General features: G+C 44.2%; 1 protein-coding gene across 3 annotated transcripts in view; it reads left to right on the forward strand.

Annotated features, from left to right (window-relative positions):
• LEPR (leptin receptor) overlaps nucleotides 438-17,366 on the forward strand; it is a 44,378-nt gene continuing 27,449 nt past the window's right edge. The window contains exons 1-2 of one of the 3 annotated variants that reach the window (XM_021404462.1): nucleotides 438-762; nucleotides 8,718-8,821. Coding sequence is in view for 1 of the 3 variants with exons in the window: in XM_021404461.1 (XP_021260136.1) it covers nucleotides 14,337-14,416 (80 nt within the window). In the remaining 2 variants the exon portion in view is untranslated. Of the gene's footprint in view, nucleotides 763-8,717; nucleotides 8,822-13,578; nucleotides 14,501-17,366 lie in introns of those variants that run through there. The other 2 variants (XM_021404461.1, XM_021404464.1) reach the window with 2 other exon arrangements.

A 17,366-nucleotide genomic window follows, 5' to 3' on the forward strand; every position in this document is an offset into this window, starting at 1 on the left:
CAAAATAGTATACCCTAGGCAATGCAGAGCGTGCTATTTCTTCTATTCAAAGAATATGCAGTCTTCTTGGAAGAGATAGTATTCTTAACGAATATTTTGCTGTTTAATCAAAACCTATAGCAGAACACATTAGTTTGCAAGGCTTTTTTAAAATAGCTAGACAGATGAATTAGGAACAATCATTTCAAAACATACATTCTTTCTGGCAAAGTCTCCTATGTGTGTAAAGTTAATAAGGATACAACAGATAGTTCTCAGTTAGGATTCAGATGGTTCAAACTCCTTCAGATACCGAACAAGCAATGCAGGTGTCTGTTCCTCTCCCTGTTTAGGAGAGGATTATTAGTCTATTTGGCCCTTATCCTGCAGGGTCCAGCCCTACAAGGAAGGCAGAAGGTCCCAGCTCCAAAATGGTTGAGCTGGAGCCTGTCCTGGCTGCAGCCTTCATCCTTCCCCTTGGGGTTGGAGGTCCCAGCTCCTGGCTCCAGCCTTCATCCTGCCCCTTGGGGTTGCTCAGAGGCCCCCAGACCCCTCATCTAACCCTGGCCTACATGTGGGCTCTGCTCCAAATGTTCCATTAACAAACAAAACCAACCCAAAGCAACCCTCTCTGTGATTGCTAGCATTTCCAGTTCCTCTGGAATAAGGAAGTGAATGTTGTACTCCCACAGACAGCAACTGCAGCCAGTACTTGCTTCCCTGTTCTGGTGGGACCGAGCTGTTGTCAGCTTTGGGAGTCAAAAGAAGACAGCCAAGCCAAGAGTGAGTCGTACATTCAAAAATACTTAACGAACACTGATTTATGGGTGGTATTAATGAGATGGAAAGCAAGGCAGGCAAGTGGCCTGAGATGGCTACTTCTTTTGTGCAGTGATAGTTTGGGTGAAGAATGTGCTTTTTTTGAGCAGATATAAATGTAAGATAAATCCAGCATTGCTGAACAGGGCCAATAATCACTCTATCAAAATGCACTTCATTGGTCCTATCCCAGTACAACTGGTGTAGCAGAAGCTTCTAGGTGGCTTTGGAGATAGCAAAGAGTAATTACACCAATAGACAGAAATAACCATAAAGCTGATTTGTGTGGCTCGCTTACAAGTCGATCCTGAACTTTCTGACTCTGTGAAAGGCTTTGTGTAAGTCCATCGAGGGCAAGCCCATCGTTCGTCCATCTGCCTGTCTGACGTTCAAGTGGCTGTTTTATTGTGCACATCTCTGCTGCGTTACGGTGTAAGGTATTAGGAGTCAGTGAAGCTAATTGTATTCTTGGCACTAAATCTCTTCCATAATGCACAGGTAATGAGGAAGTCTGTAGGTAAACTCGTTATGAGGTCAGCCGACGTGTTTTCCTCTAGCGCTTTCTGTAATCACGTTAACTTGATAGCATTTCCTTGGCTTTCTGAAAACTTCTAAATTGCAGAAATAGGCCATTTGTCATTGCCGTGTTTTCACTCAGAGATGGAGCGTGGGAACTGGATTTAGGCAGTTCTGTTCACTTCTAAACGTCAGAACTTCCTACCCCAAACCAACTCTTTTGAAGTTAGTTTTAGTAATCGTGCTCAGTAGCCTATTTTCTCTCCCTTTAACCCAATGAGAAAGAAAGTGGAATGGTGGAAATGACAAGTGAACAGAGTGGAGGAAAAGGCAACCGGTGCTAACTGAGGTAACCCATGTGTGCCGCAGTGTCAGCCATTCGCGTGTCCTACGGTCAGATGGGTGATGGAACAACGCTGCATTAAATATGACCTTTCTGAAGGGAAAACCTGGCTGAAGTGAATAACCAAATTAGACCTGCATTTGACACGCTTCAAGTGGAGACCTTTTGGCTAAAATGCCTAATCAATAAGGGACTTTTGGGGACGCAGAGTACCTTTAATGTGCAAAACAAAGGACTGTGACTGTTCAGACAGAGAAAGATCAGAACATGTTCTGATGCTGGATCTCCTCTTTTGCTCTACCCAGTTTTGTAAGGACAGCCCTATCTGGTCTGTACCCAGCACAGTGTTTCTGTCTCTATTGTGGGAGGACTGAAGTTCATGTTGATTCCTTGTGATCCAGATTTTTAGGTTCACCAGTATTTGTGTGGATCCTTCCCAGTGGAAACCAGCATAAGAGGGCTGACTCTGCTGCCCATTCCTCTCATCTTCTCCAGCAGCATCAGCAGAGCTGATCTATACCTCATCATGCAGAAGCAAGAGCGCTTGGCAAAGGGAGGTAATGCTGGCTGAGGGAATGATTCCCATGCAAGGTTTCCTGTGGGAATGAAATGTGCTATACAGATCATCTCCCTCCCTAGAGCCTCCATGTATCAGTGTACTCTAAGCCTAGTCTGCATGGCACTGCAGCCTGGGTTTACAATAGGAAACAGCTGCCTGATTCAGCGCCTGCTGGCTTGGTGCCTGCCTCCTAGTGCTCCAATTTGTGCTATAGAGGGCAAAATGTACAAAATCCTCTGCCACTGGCACAAGAGCTCTCACCAGCCTGAAGTGCAAGGGCTTAGCACCATTCCTGCTGGCAGCACGAGCCCCTTCACGAGGACATCATGCTCTGTTTTTGCTGTGGCTCTGCCTGCCTGTTTACCCTTCCCCTCATATCAGAATCCCACACTCTTCATTCACACCTCCTCTGTGCCAGGATTATCTATCACACATCATTTTGGCCCAGGTGGGATCCATCTGCTTATTGTTCCTCCTCTTTCCCACATCTGGCCCTTCCTAGCCTCCTTTTCCCTATCACCCCGCTACACACTGTTTTGATACTCTTGCTTTTTTTTTTTTCCCGTGCTGTTTTCCCATGCTGCTTCTTCCTTCTCATCCATTATTATTTGCCTAGAAAGCAAGTCATGCAGACTGTCAACATATCGGCATGCAAAGGGGTCCACCCTTTCCCTTTTTTCTTTTTTTTTTTTTCCTTCCTCTCTGTGCTTCTGATTTCCTTCCAAAACTATTGGCTACTCGTGTTGGAATAGTCCCTGATGTTTTGAAATTGTCAGATCTGGCTCTGAGAAGTTACTGAGACAGAAATGCCTTCACTGCTGAACATAATGTCTCAGCCATCCAGTACATCTGGTTTTGGGATGTATGTGAGATGTGCTCTCTAATAGGTCTTGACCACAGTACATCTTAATATGGATGACATACTGCCAGATTTTGGAGACTGAGGCCTAGGTCCCAAGGGGTAGATGCCAAGTTCCCAATAAAATTAGTGCCTGAACACTTGGTTTAGAGCAACACTGGAAAGTTGGTAGCTGAAAACTGGACACTGTGTGTTAGAACTTTGCTTGATGCTAACATAAAATCTGATTTTTAGAGTTTTCTTTGTTGCAACTATTTTGGGACAAATGACACAATTTTCTACAAGCTAGGAAAAAAGGAGCATATCATTTGTAGAGACTCAATGATGAAGCAGATCCAAATATGAATACACTGTAGAAGATTTCAAGGCTGCGATAACTTGGTAAAGGGCAGCTGCCAAAAAAGCCCCATAAAATCAATTAATGGTTGCTTGACAAAGCACGTGCAATAAAACTTACTGCTAAGCTGGGGCAGCAAACGTGGGATGGTGCTTCTGAGATACCTGGAATCTGCAGCGAGTTGAATCCCTGCATGAGCCAAGTGGTATGTGGCAACCAGGCCACTATGTTGGGCTGCCTGCTGTGCTGAAGCAGAGTTCTCCATGCCCTGAAAAAAGAGCATATTCATCCTGGCATCGTAAAGTGATCTGCAGCTATTCCCAGGATTTTATCCGTATTCAACCATGAGCAGCAGTGGGTGTCACTGGTAGGTCATGAACGCATGCAGTGTACGTACTGCTGCGATCTGCTCGATTTCCTTTTGGCCCTGACACTCAGAAGCAATGCACCCATTCCAAACACACAGCAGTTAAGTCCTTTCCGTGCACAGTGTATTCTAGTCATGTAGGATGTATTCACAGAGCCCCCGGGGAGCTCGTGGTTTAATCACCGTATTTACATGGCATTGACTCAATATTGTACAAGCTGCATAAGGCAGATGGATTCCACCTGGAGGAACGAGTGGTTTCAGGGACTGCACAGTGTGACAGTCCATCTGAGCGCTCAACCTTCCAGCTAATCTCTTCCTCTCTCTTTGTTTTAAAATAATTCTGTCTAAATATCAGTTCGTACAGAGGTGTTCTTCCTTTGTGCTCCTGAGTCACATGAGAGGTACTGATTAGGACAGTATGGACTCATGATGCTAATTAAATACATCTTGATGGCTTAGGAATAGGTTTGATGACGAATTACCTGTGCAGTTTTATGGCTTTTTTTTTTTTTTAGAATAAAATATGATAAGTGGTTTATGAAAGCATTGGCTCTTAAATTATAAGAAATACTAAAAGAGGAATTTTAACCATAAACAGAGTTTAAAAAAGAAATGAGTCTCAGATCCTTTCAGTCTTCAGTTGCTTTGATCTGGAGGTGATCTTCACTGTCTGAAGGTCTGGTAGTACTCTTAGTGGTATGTCCTGATTTCTGTGCCAGTTAGTTGTGCCAGAGGACATTGGTTGTTTTGCTTCTTCTCTCTCTTTTTTTTTGTACTGCTGTAAAAAGGCCTCTTAAGCTACACTGGATGGACATATGGTGCTTTCCTTTCTTCAGGAAGATTAATGCATCTGGAAAAAGTTAGGAAAACTATATGGCATGTGTGGCATTCGCTCTTATTTAAGACAATTTTTTCCCCTTTGGAAACGTGGGGTAAGGTGGGTGAGGAGCCTTGTACCCATACTCTAACTTTGTTCGCTTTCAGGAAAAAACAGTGGCACTTTCATGTACTGTGGGCATGAAGTAGATAGGGTTTGGTTTTTTCCTGGCATGAAATTCATCACTGATGCATAAACATTTGCAGTACAATCCTTTTTCCATTGCCAAAAACGCAAAAGTAGCCTCAGTTTGTATTAGACCACTGTTGCATTCAATGCACAAATGTTACAGTGAACAAGGTGCTAACCTTTTACCAGGGTTAGAAATGTCTGTGTTGCTAAAAGGCCTACATTTTTTTTTTCCCAGGGAATTTTGCAAAATATCTTCTTATTTTCTCCTCTTCACCATTTATCCATCTCACTGGTTACATTTTGTGAATTCAAAACCTCTGTGCTAGATGACACATTAAACTCAGATGGGTGCCAGGTTTTATACAGCTCTTCTGGAGACAGATTTCCTTCTCCTTTGCACATGAAGATGTAGTGGTGTTTACCTTCTTGTCAGTGAAATGTAGCTGAGCAGTGCTCTCATCCTGGCAGGGATGATGGTGATTATAGACCACACAACACTCCTCTTCTGAACCAAAAGCAAATTCTGATTTTGCCTAGCTATAGCATCAGCAAAGACTAACTTTGTGTGACAAGCAGTGTTTTGGCTGTGGCGCAGTTCTGTTTGTTCTCATTCTCGCTACAGTCAGAACTGAGTTCATGCATCAGGAAGAAAAATGGAAGGAAGAAACAAACCAACCCATTGGAGAGGTCTGCCAGGTCCGTGTCAGTTGCTAGTGCTGCTTACCTGCACTCTGTCCATTATCCTCTGCTCTGTGTTTTCCAGCTGCTAGTTCCTAGGTAAGTGCATGATCTGGGAACATTTCTACTGGAGTCAAGAACGCTGGCTAATGGACCAATGATCTTTTACTCCGTCATGCTGCACTTTTATTAATTCTTTTTTTGATGTGATTTCCTTCCCTCTCCACAACAGCTTTCTTTAAAGAGTCGTTTGTAGGGAACACATTTCCCTGGTAAGTGTTTTAAACACATCTTTTCTAAGGAGTGAAATGATAAAGGATCTCATTCTGCTGCCGTAATTTGGAAACATGCATTAAATCCCCAGGTAAATGCTGGAAGACAAAGAGTTCAGCAGGGAAATGAACACCTAGGAACGTGCAGAGGGCTTGTTTCTCTATTCCCTGCCATAGGGAGAGATGAGAGGAGGCTTTTTTGGTAACTTGATAGTGCCTTTGTACTCTGCCTTTGACCCTGCCTGTATGATATGAACCATGGAACAGTGCAGCTGCAGACACCTGTCTTCTGGCATTGTCCTTGGTTCATTTACTCCTCATCTGCCAAAGCGGGCCACATTTTGCTTACTACATACATTTCTCCTTTAGAATTAGAACGCGGTTTAACCATGCAATAAGGTTAATCTTGCTGCATTAAGGCCTCCTGGAGAGCATAATAGGTCTTCCAGCACTAAATCAAGGCAGTGCCAGCTGAGGAGCATTCCCCCATTGGAGGAGATCCTCCAAAACAAAGCTTGGGTTATCCATCTTCTGTGTCTTGTGATTACTTGTAGTAACTTGTAATGAGGCAAACTGACGGGCATACAGGGGTGCTAATATAGCAGGGATACAGAAACCCATGAAACTGCTAATAAATCCACTGGTAAGAAGCTGGGAAAGGACAGCAGTGCTCAGAATGGGCTGAGTTGCTTTGCCATCTGACAGGCTAGAATGAAAGCTACGGAGGTGAAGACTTTTAGTCCCCCCAAAATAATAATCCATTGTTTGACTGTGATTCCTGCAAGAGGAAAGTAAATTGCAGAAGGACTGGAAAAGCAAGACGTGTCTTATTTCCCCATATTGCACTTCCCTTTCTACACGCATTCTCCTTACTCCCCCCGGAACCAGGTTTCATGTTCCCACACACAGGGCTTAGTCATTTAAAAGAAAATTAGATCAAATGCATTTTAATTTATAATTTGAGAAGTGAAATGGTTAGAGAAAAGAAGCCAATTTATTAGAAAACAGGTTTGTCCTTTAAAATATTGCAGAAGTGAAGTACAAAGGTTCACACAGCAGATTGGTTTTCTGTATCTCAGAGGCAGCATAAGTACAACCTATGATGTAAACGTTACTATAGTAACTCATGTTTTTATTTAAGAGCCCAGTAAATTGACATATCAAACCCATAGAACTTGTAAAAATGTAAGTTAAACTGCAGAGCCTGATGGTTGAAAGAATATATTATTTTGGCCGAACTTATATTTTTTTGCTGCAATTTTCCCCCTGAATGCATTGAGCGTCTTCTTGTAGCCAAATTGCAATTTGGCACTCAGGAAGCAGGCTTTGCTAATGGTGACAGCACTAATTACCTGGGACCTCTCATGCAGCCTTTCCTCTCTAAAGGGCCAAAGTTTCCATCTAGTGAATTTTCTGTAACCTTCCCTTCTGCCCCCCCCAAAAAAAAACTTCACAGCTAGAGCTGTCCAACTGTAAAACAAATTAAGAATATGTTATGAACTATAATGTATTCCTCCCTCCTGATGGAGCTGCGCAGCAGAGTCCCTTGAGAAGCCGGCTGCGCTCAGTGCCGCTCTGCTCTCCTCTTCCCACTCTCTCTTAGAGCTGCTGCAGCCACTGCTCCTTGCCTGGTGCTGGCCAGGGCTACGTCAGAGCTCGCTGTCCCCTGGGACTTCAGTGCTGCTCTATCCAATGTGCATTGTGTGCTTTGACTATAAAGTAATTACCGTCTTGCATAAACTAAGAACCATGCCTCATGAATATCAAGGATGTATTCCGCTCTTTGTGCTCACTTTTTCCATTTTGAAATCTTCCTTATGTTTACCAGCATAAACTTGTGTTAGCTGTTTGTCTGGAAGACGAGCAAGTGCGGGTCCTTGCTATGCAATCTGTTGGTACATATTTTGTGTTGGACAGGGACTGCTTTGTGGTTACGCTGCTGGTGTGTTGAGGGCTGATTGCTGGGAGGAAAACCATGTTGTGCTGTTCGACGGAGCTTGGTTCCTAAAAGATCACGCCCAGAAGCATTTGGGGATTTGACAAGCTCACATGGCTCTGGCAGAGGTTGGGGTACAGCCCCTGCATCTGCCATCTCCACCTTCCGAGCAGGGGGTTGGTATCCTTCAGGCTTTAAAGATGTGGGATATGTCCTGCAGGGTTCCTGTCTGCTGGGAAGGGTGGCATTTGGGAAGGAGATGTGAGGAGAACGAGCCTCTCAGAGGCGCTTTCGGAATGGCTGCCAGGAGGAGCTGAGCCCCCAGGCAGCTGAAGGCAGAGCGCTAGCAGGCAGCTGGAAAGCTTGGGAGCCAGGAGGGAGGAGCTGCCTGGCTCCTAAATGGGAAGAACTAGCTTGAAGCTGAGGAAGGGGACTGCAGTATAGCATGAGATGGCCACCAGGGGAGTGAGGGCATCAGCTGGAGGATCTGGCTGTGGCACACCTGGCCAGGGCACCCAGGAACAAGTGGTAAGGCTCCTACAGCTTGGGACAGGGCAGAGGGAGGCTGCAAACTGAGCTTAAACCCTGTAAGCATGGTGCTTTAGGAAAATCTTTCCTCAGGGTAAGACTGTATCAAATGCATCTCTGCATGTGTACAGATACAGAAATGCATTTGTAAAGGGGACCCTGAATCTTTTGTTTTTAATGGCTTTTTTAAAAAAATCATACATTGTCGTTTACTTGTAGGAATGAATTTCTCTCGGTAATAAGGTGCAGCTTGCACAGGGTCACTACATGTTTCAGGTTGCAAGGGATCTCGGGAAGTCTCTACAGCAGCGCTCTGCTCAAAGCAGCAGGTTGCTCAGGCCTTCCTCCATCCTGGTCCTGAAAACCTCCAAGGACTGACGTGCATGAACACACTGGACAGCCTGTTGCCCTGCTTGAGGCTCCTCGTGGGCAAACAGCTTTCATTTCAATCAGTTCTCAGCCCTGTCTTATTTCACTTTGTACCTCCTCCCTCTTGTCTTCTGACCATGCAGCACATTGAAGACGTGGCTCTGTCTCCTCGATAGCCTCCACGCTGGTTTTGGTGCACTGATGCCTCCAGAAGATGGCATTTCTCCCACAAGAATAGTTGTGATCTGTAAGTAATTTTAGTATTCTTAGTATCGTTGCTTCAGATGGACTCACCTCATTCACTGGGAGATGGTTAACAGAAGTCACACAGAAGCTTAAAAGCACTAGAAAACAAAAATCTAGAAACCTGATGTGTCTGTTGGCTTGAATTATTAATGTGTGGAAGAAAAGCATGATGCGAAAGTGGGCAATTTGTTGTGTATGAATCAAACTTTTTAAGGCTCCTCTCATTAATAATTTCCAAAGTATTTATTATCCTCACTTACCAGTTTTGTATAATTTCTGTCTATATGACTCACTGAATTACTTCATCCTCTGTCACTATTTTCTTGCCTCAGAAGCTTCCATATAAGATGGCAATAGCAGTTTATGTCATAATCTGCATCTATTTAGGTCTCTATAGAAGGAATGAAGCATTTGAATGAACACATTTCTGTGAGCACCGACTGAATGCCATGGAGCACTAGCATCCTGAGGGCAATTCTTACATTAGCTTGGCAGTGATTTCTTCCCTTTGCTTCTGTGTGTTTCCATCAGGTGTTCAGTAACACACCACTAGGTTCAGTACAGACTGCAACATCAGCCCTGGGCTCTGTCAGCCATGGTGTGAATCCTAGTGCTAGGGGAATGGTAGTGAAGAGCCTAGAGAGTTATCGATCAAAGCTCTGTTGAATATTATTCTTAAGGTTTTTCTTAAGGTTTATTCTTTCCTCTTATTCTGTTGGATACTATTCTTAAAGTTTTCAGTTGTTTCCTGGTATCCTTTTGTTGTTTCTTGTATGCTTTTGGGGATGAGGACCGTCCACTAATAGCGAATTCGTGGAGTATCTAAAACATGAATTTTATTCAAGAAAAGTGTTATGGTTAATGGAACTTCTGCAGGGTGAGGCTGTTGTCCAATACCACGTCTTTCAGGGGGAAGGAACACTTGTTCAAAGTATGTTTAATCATTGCCTCCTGCAATTTTAAATGTGCACTGAGGGCCGCGGAGAGCATTTCTGCCCTTATCCAAAAAGTGAATTCTAATGCTGTTTGTGATCAAGGAGCAGCAAGGTTTTGGTTGGCTGATGAGACTGGATGCTGGCAAGGAGGTGCAGAGATTAAATGCAAAACATCCTTGCAGCAGCAATGAAATATTGGTAACATCTCCTTACAGAGCACCCATCTTTGCATTAACTTAGTAACAAAACCAGACTTTTCACTTCTAGTAGTCATTAAATGATTCAGAACAACTTCAGATCCACGCAAACAATTTGCTTTTACACAGTACAGCAGTATTTGATTTTCTGTAGTGGTTCCACCGTCAGTCTCTTTCACCTGTTCAAACATAGGTTGGTTAACCTGGCAGGAATTGTATATTGGGTGAATTAGAAGGCGGGGAAAAAAGAAAGAAAGATACCAAAACCCATGCAACAAACCCAGAGGGAGCTCAGCTGTGCTTAAGGCTGACAAATTTAACCTGGCAGAAGTGGAGCCAAATGTCTATCACTTTTTCTAGCTCTTTCAGAAGCACGCTTGCTCTATTTGCCTGGAGTTGCTAGGATTCGATGTGCTCCAGATTTCTGCATCTTTATTCAGAACTGTACCCTCAGAATAGGGTTACGTTAGACTTACATTGGCACCACCTTGTTACTGCTGGGGGAGATCCCTGCAGCATTTTGCCTCAGCTTTTTCCTAGTTGGTTTTTTTTCCTTGCTCTTGAGCGGGAAGCTTGTAGGTTCTTCTGCAAACCTAGAAGAGTCTCAGCTGCTGGACTCAGCAAGAATGGCATTGCAATGGGTAGCTGTATGTAAGACTGCAGGAGAGCACAGTCATTTTCTTGTTGTGAGAGCCTGGGGTACTGTCACTGACTGGCGGTGCGACGGCTGCATGACAATCGAGTGTGTCTGGTGGAAGGGAAGGAATGGCTTTAATCCTTCATGATTTAAATTAATAAATAAGCCTCCAAGGTTAAGTCACATTAAGTGATTTTGTTCTCTCTGAAACTTTACCTGGAGTTACTTGTTTCTTGTTCTCAGTCATGTAGGTCACCAAAGTTTTCACATGCGCTTTGCAAAAGCACGTGGAACTTGATATTTCACAGCGTGAATGTGGGGGCTGGGAGAAAATAAGTTTAATCGTTGTTTACATTTTTGCTTTTATTTATTGAAAGACTTCATCCTTAGCAAGTTAGGGAGGAGTGGTCAATGTTAAATCATAGAACAGTGTGGGCTGGAAGGGACCTTTTAAAGATTATCTATGTCTAGTCCAACCACTGCTATGGGCTGGGGCATCTTCTATAATATATTCAGATAGATGAAAAGGGATTTAAAGCAAACAAACTGTCAGCAGTTTGCAGATTGATGGACTGGAGGTAGGGTGGTTGTTCAGGGTACACCTGGCATCTAACATTCATTAGTATTTTCAGTGAGTACCTGAATAGTTGAAAAGTGCATGTGTATTAATCTTTGGATAACAAAATGCTAGGTACAGTTGCAAACACTTTAGAGAACGAGATTAGAATCTGAAGTGATGGTGACAAATTGCTGAAATGGTCTGAAATAAATAGTCTGTAACTCAGTAAAGACACCTGCAAGATATTTAAAATACTCAACTGCACAAACAAAAGTTCTGTAGGAAGGATCTGAGGGTTAGGGAGATGGGCAAACCAAGGCTGAGTCACCAGAGGCGCACGGCTGGGAGAGGAAAAAAGCAAACTCCACGTGGGATGTGCAAACAGGATTGTCTTGTGCAGAAGTGAGGTAATGCTTCCCCTCCAAACAGCAACGGCTGAGGTGCCAGCTGGAGTACTGCCTCCAGCTTTGGACATCCCTCTTTAGAAAAGAGAGCTCAGCAGAAGCAGGTGTGAAGGTCTGTGAGCTCTAGCTGGCATCCAGAAAAGGTGATGTGCAAAGAAAGGCTGAAGCAACTGGAGCTGGTTAGTTTACACAGGAAGATGAGTATGAGACCATAACATAAATAACATATCTAAGGGACTTCCGAAAGGAGGAATTACATCTTCTGTCTTCCCCAAGTATATAGAAAAGTAAAGAGGATTACACTGCAGCAAGATTTAGTTTAGAGATTAAGGAAGAAGATAAACCTTTAAAAAGAAATAATTGCGCACTAGTGTATTCTATGCGGGAGTTTTTCCCTACACATTTTCACTGGCAAAGTGAAATAAAACTTATTCAGTCAAACACTTTCTGGAGGTGTTTCAACTTAAATAGAATATTATTTTCAAGTGATCCCATCTTGCATCTCGGCCACAGCGAGTCAGCTCATGGCAGCTTTTGCTTGTGCTAAGGAAGCCCTGGTACAAAAGCTCCAACAGCTTCTGAACCTCCGACAGAAACTGTACATAGTCAGATTTCCCAAACTGTCACATTAGAATACAGAAATATTTTTAAAAGTGGCACTTAGCTGGGACTTTTCAGTCTCTGGTACCTTGGCTATGAGCTCTTGCTGCCTTTTGCAAGAAAAGCAGTAAGCACAAGAAGGATTAAAGGCAGTGTATTTTCTAGCAGTCCTCAGTCCTCACTTTCAATTCCTTGATGTAAATTCTGGGTTTTGCTATTTAATTGGAAGTTCCTATTAAATATGTGGTGTTGTTTTACATGTGCCATCAGCTCTTTTCTCAGAGACCTCTTTATTCACGTGGACAGTGAACTGCTGAAGGGACAAATGGGATTTACTCCACTCTTAAAAAGCCAGCAAGCAAGTAATGGATGCAAACATTATAGCAGAACCACCTCTTTGAGTCCAGCTCTCAAGGAAGTCTCACTGGTAGCAAAGAAATTTGAGACTAAAATAGTCTGTATAGGTTATTTTATCTAGTCTTCTGTCTATCTTATCTATTTTTCTTTTTCTTGGAGGCACAAAGCTGAATAATTATTCTTTTCTTAAGCTTATTAAACTCTCACTTAAACAGTTTCTTTTTTGTCCTGTTTTTCCTATCAGAGGTTGTTCCAAAAATGAGTTTTTTTCTCTTGGCACAGACTCAGATTTTAATAATAGGCATAAATGGTTTTATGGCAGGCTTAAGCCCACTTGATTTTGTGCCAGCGTCGTGTCCTGTGCTTTAAATGGTCCCTATTTCCTTCTTGCTGGGACTTACTCCCCAGCTGCTCACCACTCTTCCCCTATTTTTTCTGAAGTCTGTATGTCTTAGAAATCAGATGTTATCATGCCCTCTCATACCAGAAGCATTATAGATTTGTTCTTAACTATTACAGTACTGCTACTTAACAAATGGGGTTAAAAAAACAGCACCTGGGACTTGCAATTTCACAAGCTAAGGTTTTGTAATTCTGTTTCCATATCTGATGCCCTTTGAGCATTCTCCCTCCCACAGTTAGAGTACCTTTAGCTTCCTCACCCTCAGGGTTATCCTTCCTGCTACTAATGCTATGGCCAACACTGTTATCTTTATGGCAAACGAAGGAGATTCTGTATTTAATGTGGGGTTATAGCAAATTTGTAATCTCTACTTTTGCTGTTTGCTTTAAGGAAGTTATCTCTAGTCTGGGATCTAATCTCTACTGCTGTTTGCTGTATTTCTTCCAAGCCTCCTTTGGTTGAGTTTCTTGCTGTCTATTTAGTGACTTCTGGCAGGGACTCCTTCAGAGTCTCTTGGTGGACATTCTGATTCAATATTGGGAAAATTTCTTCTCCAAAGAGGGGCAATGCACTGCACAGGCTGCCCAGGGGTGGGGGTCACTGTCCCTGGGGGTGTTCCAGAGCTGTGGGGATGCGGCACTGAGGGACGTGGGCAGTGGGCACAGGGTGGGCAGGGGGTGGATTAGGGAACTCGGAGGGCTTTTCCAACCTGAGTGATTCTATGGTACTATATTTGAGTGCAGGCCTGATTCCAACTGGAAATCCACATGCATAACTGGGCCCAGAGCTCTGCGTTAGAAGAAGGAACACAGGCACAAACAAGTGGCATAAAGAGGTGTCTGGATGTCTGATTTCAGCGTGAGGGCAGCTCGGAAGCTGTAAGTGGTGCACCTGCCAGGAGAAGGACAGATGGCCGTGGTGCTCTCACGGCGCACTTTAGAACCATTTTGCATAACCCGTGGTCGTTATTCCCTTTTCTAACTCCAGACCCGGTCTTTACTCATTCTAACAATTCAAGGCCAGGATTTAAATCTAATTTTACTTCTTCGCTGTCCGTTTCTTCAGAACAGCGCAGCGAGGACAAGAGGAAAGCAGCCAGCACACACAGGCGGCGGGGAGCAGCTGCCCGAGGGCAGCACCCAGCACCCTGACGGGCGGGACGGGCTCCGGAGCCGCTTCGCAGCGAAGCGGGCCGTGCCCTGCGCGCTAAGTAGGTCAGCGGGGCCGGGAGCGCTGCCCAGGTGCCTGCGTGTCCCCCTCGTTCGCTTCAGGATTAAACTTTCTCCTCAGCCCCTCGCTAGCCCGGAGAAATTCAGTTAAAATACACAGGGAACACCCCCCCCCCACACACACACACACGCTCCAAAGCAGCGCCCGCGGCTCTCCGCCTCGTGCCTGAGGAGGGGCAGGGCGGGGGCCGGGGGATGGCTCGGGGCAGCGGGCGGAGCGGCGAGCCCGCTGTGATTTCCAGCGCTGCGGGAGCAGAGCGGAGTGGAGCGGGGCTGTGAGTGTACTAGCGAGCGTTGTTGGCGTTTCACGTGTGACAGCGGAGCTTCGGGTGCTGCGCTGCTCTGCGGGCGGGCTCCGGGTGGGGAGCGGGCACCGCGCTTCTGTGGGGAACTGGGAGGGAGCGGGCGGGAGCGGGCGGCTCCTGAGGGAGCGGGCGGCTCGGGGCTCTCGTGGGCCTCTGTGCGGCTGGAGCCAAGGCGACGTTTCGGTGCTGGGTTTCGGCAGGGTTGGAGCTTGGTACCACAGGCTCCGCTGTGAATAACTTTCTTTGCTGTTTTGTATGTTTCATTTCCTCCGAGCCCCTTACGTACGCTCCTTGCTGAATAAATTTATGTAGGTTTTGAAATTGTTCACTGGCAAACGGCTAACGTTCAAGGCTTTGATCTTGCAGCGTTTGGTCATCTTTGTAAAAACCAGTGGGAAGCCGTGTCCGGGCTGTGCTGCCCGCTGGCAGGTGAGCTGCCCATTGGTGCTGAGCTCCATGCCACCCTCTGCTTGCTGTCGTTTGCAGTGGGCTGATGTTCAAACCCACCTCATGCTGCAATCCTCTCTCTGCATAACCTTTTTTTTTTTTGTGTGTGTACGTGTAGTTTGGAAGGGAGAAATGCAGAAATGCGAGCTGTCAGGACAAGAAACTGAAAAAAGGGGCAGCTCCAGAGGGAAAGGGCAAACTCCTGTGCGTTTTCTGAGCCCGAGTGTTTGCAGGTGTTTGTGGATCACTGTGCTGGAAACGTTTCCCATGCTGATGTGCCAGTGTGTCATACAGTTTCTCAGCCAGCCTGTAGCAAATGATGTTGTTTTCGTTACCGTGCTCCTTGCTATTTGATGTTTACTCTTCCGTTTTTAATGGGATTTTCTTATTGAGACAGGGACTCTCCTTACCGAAGGTTTTGCACAGCGGTTAGATTGGGGGGAAGGGTATGAAACTGGAAATCTGCACAGAATCAGCAGAGTTGGTGGTTTCAGAATGCAGTATCTTAAGACTTACATGTTAAAACAGGTCCTGGTTCTTTCCATTTGCACGGATACTTTCCCAACCACACATTACCCCATTTGTCCTTGCTGTGTTATCTTGCCTTTTCAGGAGAGAGAGACAAGTTTTCATAATGCCTCTTTCTAGAAACTCCAGTTGCCTGTAACTCTTCTTGTAAAGCTTGTATTCTTTCTTAGAGCGCAGCCAGGATTTATGATAAGATCAACATTCTCCCTAGAAGAGATGTTCGGTCCTCCATCCAGTAGAATGTTCACCTTGTCCTGGAAATAGTCTGTAGACAGTTCTTTTTACTCAACTCTTGTGTACAGCATCTGGAAGGAATACTCAACTGTGACCAGAAAAGGAGCTCATGCTGATGACGTGTGGCTCGCATTGCTTTTTGATCCCGTGCAGCACTGGTTTTTATTTATGAATGCTCTTGAAACCAGAGTTTAAGAATGTTTGCGATATCAACTTTGATCAACGTAGAAGTAGAAAAAATGCCTTGACCTGATCCAAACTGCATTTTTGTTGTCTGGCACAAATATTACAGTTAAATTAGCGCTGATAGTAGAATCTTTTTGATTGCTTTATCTGGATGTTTATGTGGCGTGGGGCGTAGCAATGCCTTAATCTTCAGTGCACTTTCTCCAAGGTGCATGTGGTTTTGGACATCTGTAGTTGTTTCCTTTTCAGTCTCTGGTAGGTATTGCAGGATTGAAATTAAAACAGAAGCTGCTGTTGACACAATTAACTAATTGCTTTCTGAAATCAGAGGCAAACTAGGGACGGTGTTTCAATCATGCCTCACATTCTTCTTTGCGATGCTACGATGAATTATCAGTAGTTACCAAAACACTGGCTATTTAAACATCTAGGAGCATTAGGACCAAGGTATCTGGGCTGCAGCTTTAACTTCTTTCATTGCTTACAGTGGGAGAACAACTAATGGACCATAGTTTTACGAGTTAGAGCTTTTGTTGGTGGACATTTTTTACTCGTATTCAAAATGAGAGCTCTAAAGAGATATGCAATAACATCCATGACATATTGATCACTTTATAACCTTTTGATATATGTGTCTGATTTTCTTGGACAACATATAGAAGTGATCTCTGTCAGTTTGCTCTTGAGAAGTGATTGAGCTGTGAATTACAAATTTTTGTTGCACCCATGAAAGAGGAGAAAATGGACTAGCTTTGATTAAACCGTCGGCTTAATCATATGAGTAGTGTGTCCTTATGCCAAGTAAATAGTTCTGAAAACCTTTTTTTCTTCCTGCCAGAAACTTGGAAAAAACTAGATAGGTTCTAACGTAGGCTTTTGGAAATAATCTCAGCCTGTATCTTGGTGAAGTGGCAGACTTAATGAAGGCTGTAGCCAGCAGAGTTCCTCTGGCCTTCATGGCTGACTTATTAGGAAATAGACTAATGGAAGATGTACAGGTAAGGCTGGTCTGATAACAGCTCTACGGAGAGACACATTTTCCTCCAAAGCAGGGGGTTGTGAAGCAGTGCCTTTGAAATTTTGAGCTTTCCTCTTTAATTGATCAAAATGTAGCTGAAAATGTAATGTGATTATAACCTGACTGAATGGGGACAAAAGCGAATGGGCCTGACTCATCTCGCAGACCAAAATGGAGATGGCTGGTGCTGAAGAAATGGCTTGGCTCTGGCTGCAGTTGAATTTCCAAGGGCTTAGATTCACAGTAGTGCCTTTCAGACTACCAAGCCCAGCAGGTGAGCAATAGTCAGCTTGGAGGAGTAAAGCACTGCCTAGTTTGAATGATGGAAGAGGAGCTGCACTGACGGTCAGCTGGTGTTCTAAGCAGTGTTAATGAGTTTTATTCTCAAATGACGTTCTGATTTTGTTGTTGCTTTCTGTTATAAATATGTGAATAATAAAGTAAATGAAGTTTGCTGTAATGAAACTCTAATGACAATTATCTTTCTCAGTTAATTTTCTTTGTTAT

This window comes from Numida meleagris, chromosome 7 (assembly GCF_002078875.1).
Source record: "Numida meleagris isolate 19003 breed g44 Domestic line chromosome 7, NumMel1.0, whole genome shotgun sequence".
Lineage (NCBI taxonomy): Eukaryota > Metazoa > Chordata > Aves > Galliformes > Numididae > Numida > Numida meleagris.